The 6,062-nt window shown below is 28.0% G+C and overlaps 1 protein-coding gene across 1 annotated transcript; it reads right to left on the reverse strand.

Annotated features, from left to right (window-relative positions):
* Positions 1-3,954: 3,954 nt before the first annotated feature.
* On the reverse strand, positions 3,955-5,009 carry LOC120264394 (protein LIGHT-DEPENDENT SHORT HYPOCOTYLS 6-like). The gene has a single exon (XM_039272210.1). The coding sequence runs from the start codon at positions 4,970-4,972 to the stop codon at positions 4,211-4,213; it is 762 nt and encodes a 253-aa protein (XP_039128144.1). The 5' UTR covers positions 4,973-5,009; the 3' UTR covers positions 3,955-4,210.
* Between the last annotated feature and the right edge of the window lie 1,053 nt (positions 5,010-6,062).

A 6,062-nucleotide genomic window follows, 5' to 3' on the forward strand; every position in this document is an offset into this window, starting at 1 on the left:
ATTTTAAGTTGATAAAAAAATAATTAATAACTCTGCTAAATTTCCATATGTATATTATTTTCAACAAGTTTAAAAATGAAGTTTTAAGTTAGGTTAAAGTATATATATTTGTGTTAGATTGAATGTCACTGTTGTTAAGAAAATTTTATCTACATAATTAAAAATTAACCCTATTATTTAGATTATAATTAAAAAGTAAAAAGAATATTTAAATAAATTATATCTTAATAACTCTAATTCTCACACCTTACTAATTAAAAGCCAATAAATAATTTGAAAAAACATAATCTACTCCATCAAATAACAATTAATTACAATGTGTTAATTTTTTAAGTTAAAGAAATCATTATTATATATAAGGCATAAACGATGCAACTAAATATTTAACTACCTTTCTTATCACTGTTCCAAGATTCAAAGAAATCAAACATTGAATGTAATAAAAAAATTAATTACTAAATTATCTATATAATGAATCAAGATTATTTTTTATGCTAATTTTATACAAGTTAAAGGTGTCATCAAACCACGCGAGGTGTTAATATTTATCTTCTAATTGAGGTTGATTAATTAACATAAGCAATAATTAAGAAACCATGAGATTAATTAATTTCAACTACTCTATTTATTTTAATATTGTTAATGGCAATCAACATCACAACAAATTAATAAATGCGTATGTTTATACAAAGAAACAAAACTCTCCTTCACATTAACCAATTAAATCAAGGCAAGTTTTTGATAATCAAAATCAAATTAAGAAAGTATATAAGAAACCCTTTCCATTCTATCACTTTGATGGACAATATTGCTTCAAACTTAGTCATCAAAGATGTAAAGCCTAATTACATAATACATCCATTATATTATATATATACACAAGATACCGAACTTTATATATATATATATATATATATATAATTATTGTGTATTTTAAAATTTTAACTATGCACATGGTGTGGAGTTCAAAGGTAGGCCATGCATGAAAAAAGGGGAAAAATATTTTATTTATTTATTTTTGTTAAATATCTTACTACTTTTGGAAAAATATAGAAAACCATAAAAAGGAACTAAAGAGAAACCTTTAATACAATAAAAAGAAAAAGAAAACATATTAAAGAAAAAAAGAAAAGAAAAGAAAAAGTATGATGCATGAATATATGAATGACTTTTTTTTCATCCACAAAACCATTGAATTCTTGTCAAGATGCCCAACAACCAATGGTGGTTTTTTTTTATATTTTTTTAATTTTTATTTTATTTTTTATTTTTTATAAGATGATGATCCTACCCAAAAAAAAAAATCAAGATTCCAATTTTGTTACCATATATATATATATATATATTAATATTAATAGTAGAGAAAAGTACCAATTTATTTCTTTAATAGTCCCTCAAATTTTTCGTCTTTCCGGAACATCCCTATTTTAATTTTTTATTTTTAAATAAAAACATGATAAAAATACTAATTTGCCCTTACAAAAATAACTTGGGATAAGCTCCATCTCCCTTTCCGGCTAGTGCCAGCCTGAGTCACAGGAGTTCTCATGGGGATATTTTTAGTATTTTTGTAAAATATTAACGTATGAGAGATCATATAAGAAATGAATTTTTTCTTAAAAAATTAAAGTATCTTAATAATAATATTCATAATGTAATGGTCCTCATTAATTTTTTTTCACTAAATTCCAAAAAAGCCCTTGTCAATGATAAGTCAGCACCTCTACCTTCTTATCTTAAAGAAATTCTAGAAACATAAGAATGGCACTCCACAGGACAAGACATTGAACTAATTTAATTCCATTCTTAAGCCTTCATTAATTAGTCTAAAAAAACCAAGCAATCACTCAATAAAGAATTATTAATGGTTGCTTTTTCTCGTGATTAGAATATTTTTTTTTAGACTTTTTTACAAAGGCACCAAATCACTAAATTATCGCACTGCATCATCTGATATGACTACATTATAATTTAATAATTCAGGTGTTATCAAATCCATTAGCTTTCTTAATTACTACGCTTCTCTCTATTGACTCTTTCTGATACCACACCACCATTATTTATATTATGTATTATATATCATAAATATGATCCATAGATATTTAATTTCACCTTAAATAAACTAAAAAATAATAATAACTATTTAACAATATAAAATAATTTAAAGGACTAATAAGTAATTTGTTAATATTAATAATCAGGAATTTATAATTATGTATTTATTTATATCTTTGATCAACTAATTTCCTAGAAGTCACAGTTTTAAAACCTTATAAAATAATACGCCTCTTGAGCCTTTATCATTTTGGATCAAATCTAGTTGGTTATAGTTATCTATTTTTATCTACAAATATATATATATATATATATATATATATATATATATATATATGTATTTACTAATATTTATAACCTAGAATTTATACTCAAACTTATATTTTAGAGATTTTCAATTCAAAATGACTGAAATGCCCTAAAATAATAAGTATTTAATAGTTTAAAAAAAACTAATGAGTAATTTACACTTACGTATTTGTATTTAAAGAAATATACATCTATTTAATCTAACAATTTAAACACAGATGAAGAAAAAATGAAAAAAAAAGGGGCACAATTTAAACACTAATGAGTAAAAAAACACAAGAAGCTCTTTGTCCACCCATAGGGCTACTTAAGCTTTATTTTTAAAAGAGTCCCACCAACTCCTTGTAATTACTCTCAACTTGACTAGATTGTGCCCTTTTTTTTATTCAAAATTTCCCTCTCAAAACTATAACCTATAAAAGTAATAAATTATTTATACACCTCCATAAAATGATATTTGTTCCTATATCATTCCAAATCATTCTTATTTGGTTATATACTAATTTAACCAGACATCAATTTTTTTTTTTTTGAAAAAAAAATTATTTACTCTCTTCATTTCATTCATCTTAAAAATATACGGTAGAAAAGGCTAATGAGAAGGTATGGAGTTAAAATCCCTCTCGCATATATAATAAATACTGTAAACAATGACTTGTCAACTTTATTAAAAAAATAAAAGAAATAATAATAAAGAAAAAATGAAGACAAGAATTAGTCTTCATTTTTATAAAATTCATAAATTAATTTTCAATCGTAAGATCACATAAGCAAAAAAAGGCGTTATATATAAGCAAATATAATTTTTATTAGGGTATGTTAATAATTACCTACATATATATTCTAGCAATTTTCTCAAACAACAACTAGCATATATATACCAAATTATTAGACTAATTAATTAATCTTTAATTACTTGTCATCTTTAAGAAGAGGGTTAGAGATAATGAAAATTAAGTATAATTAGAGAGAGAACAAAAAGAGTTGGAAACTGTAGGGCTTGTGATGGATATGATCATAATGGAGAATCAAAAGAAGGAAAGAGACTTGGTCATTGAAAATGGGCAATGAACCCTAATAAGAAAATGTTAGATAAGTTTGCCAAAAAGGAAATGAGGGCCCACTCTTTCTTTCTCCTACTTCTTCTTCCTCCTCTTTCAATTCAATGTCTTTTTTCTTCCTTTTATTTTTATTTTATAATTATTAGCATGGCAAGGAAACATATGAATTTATAAGCTTGTCTTGCTAGTAAATAATATTTATGAGACAATGAGATTAATATGTAGGTCCCTAGCTATGAAATTTTCAAGCATGATATATATGAAGCCATTAATGCTCATTTTTATTTTCTGATTTATTTTATTTATTTTTGCAGAGAAAGACCAAGAACTTCACACAAAGTTTTGCCATGAATAATGTGTATATATATATATATATGCTCAAACTTGCAGTTCTTCTGTAATGAAAACCCTAGAAACAATGCATGAAGAAATAAACACATCATTAACCCTAAAAAGAAGTTAGAGAGAATTAATTAATGAAGAAGAAAATTAATTAATCAGCTCATAAACAATAAAATGAAACAACAAGAAAAAAAAAACTATGAATTAATGATCATAATATTCCCTCTTCTTCGTTCTTGTTTCACTGTCTCCCCTACCAAATATACACTCCTACATATATATATATATATATATATATTAATAAAATCTCTAATTAACCCTAATTAAACCCTCCTCCATCTCCTTCTTCATCTTCATCCCAAGTAATAATTAATACCAAAGAAGTAATCCCATAAATCAGTAAAAAAAAAAAAAGAAGATTAAAGATAAAGAGTTTATACTGATCAAGAAGCTGAAGAACTCTTCTTCTTCGTATCATCTTCATCATCATTATCATCATCACCATCACCGGCCTCCTCCTCCACCACCACCTCTGATCTCTTTGCATCACCACCTTCACCTTCACCTTCACCTTCACCTTCTTGAGCACAAACACTAACACTAACACTAGCACTACTAGCACTAGCACTAGTTTCTCCGGCAGGATCAACAGCAACATCACTGACACTAGCACTAGTTTCACCGGCAGGAGGAGGAGGAAGAGGAGGTTGGCGTTTTCTCTTCTTCTTCTCATAAGGGATGCCTCTAGCCTTAGCTTGGCTTTCTCTAACTTCTCTCAAGTAAATTCTAACAGCACGAGCACCAAAAGGGTTAGTCTCAGGCTTGCCATCATGCTCTTCATAGGCAGCACGAAGACGGCCAATGAGAGCATCAAGAGAGCCCCAGGCTTGACGGAGAGGACATGAACAAGGTGCTGGAGGGGAAGGGTGGCCAAAGTAAGAGCAGTCAGAAGAGTGAACCTTGGTTTTGCCAAACTGGTCTAAGTATTTGAGGAACTCTATGACATGAGCGCCGCTGCACCGGGCAAGACTCAGTGGTGGTTTGTGGTTCTTCAGGTATTGCAAGAAGGTGTTCCAGTCTCTCCTTTTTTGTGATTCGTAACGGCTTAGTTGTTGATGAGAGATTTGGGAAGATGATGGTGGTGGTGGTGGTTGGTCGGAGGAGGAGGAGGAAGGGACCTCCGGCGGAGAAGAGCCGGAGTCCATGCAATGGAAGGGAGGGGAGAGAAAGGGAATGGAGGAGAAGGTGGAAGAGGAGTTGGAGAGTTTTTGTTTGTTTATTTATTTATTATTTTTTTTTATAAAAAAATTTAAATTTAAATTTGGGTTTTGTTTTATTTTATTTTATTATTTTAGTATTTTTAATTTTGATAGTGGTTGCTTGGTTATGGGTTTGATGTGGTTGATGATGGTGCTTGATGAGGACTATGAGAGGTTTTTTGTTTATGGGAATATAGGAAGGAAATAGTACAAATAAATAGTGGGGTATATTAGGTTGGATGGTATTTGTAGGTTAGGTTGGGAAGAGTGAATGAGTTTGTCATTTTGGTTCACGATAGCTTGGTCCAATTACATCCGTATTTGTACCTTTTATTTATTTATTTATTTATTTATTAGGGTTTTTTTATTTTTTTCAAAATTAATATTTGAATTTTTGTGGTTTTTTAATTACATAAAGAAAAAAAAATTGCAAATATTTTATTTACTTATATATATATACACTTTACTTTAGATAAATTATTATTTGAACCATATAGTTAGTTTGTATACTTCTGAATTTCGTTACAATTTGGGCCATTCATCTAATTTGCTATTAAGTCAAAAAAAATTTTGAATATTTAAATACAAATCCTTTGAAGAAATTAAACAACTACAAAAATGAGGATCCTAATCTTGACTTCCTCTTCTTGACTTTTTAAAATTTATGTAGGAAATAAATAAATAAATAAAAAAGAGACAGGGTACATGGCACACAACAATAAATTTCAAAGTGGGTCCATGAGGTAGAAAGAAATGAATGATACCAAGAAAATAACATTAAATTTCCGAACATATTCCGGAAGTGACTACATCACACCAATTAGCACAGCTCTTCCATTCTTCCCCATTTAAGGCTAAAACCAAGCCATGTGAACTAGTACTCACTCTACTATTATTGTTATTATTTTTTTTTCATTCAAATATATATATCTATATTCACATTGAAATCTTCATAAAAAGAATTACATATCAATAATAGTTTTATACTGTTATCTTTATCAATGATAACGATATACTTATCGAATAAAATTTGGAA

This window comes from Dioscorea cayenensis, chromosome 7 (genome assembly GCF_009730915.1).
Source record: "Dioscorea cayenensis subsp. rotundata cultivar TDr96_F1 chromosome 7, TDr96_F1_v2_PseudoChromosome.rev07_lg8_w22 25.fasta, whole genome shotgun sequence".
Taxonomy (NCBI): Eukaryota; Viridiplantae; Streptophyta; class Magnoliopsida; order Dioscoreales; family Dioscoreaceae; genus Dioscorea; species Dioscorea cayenensis.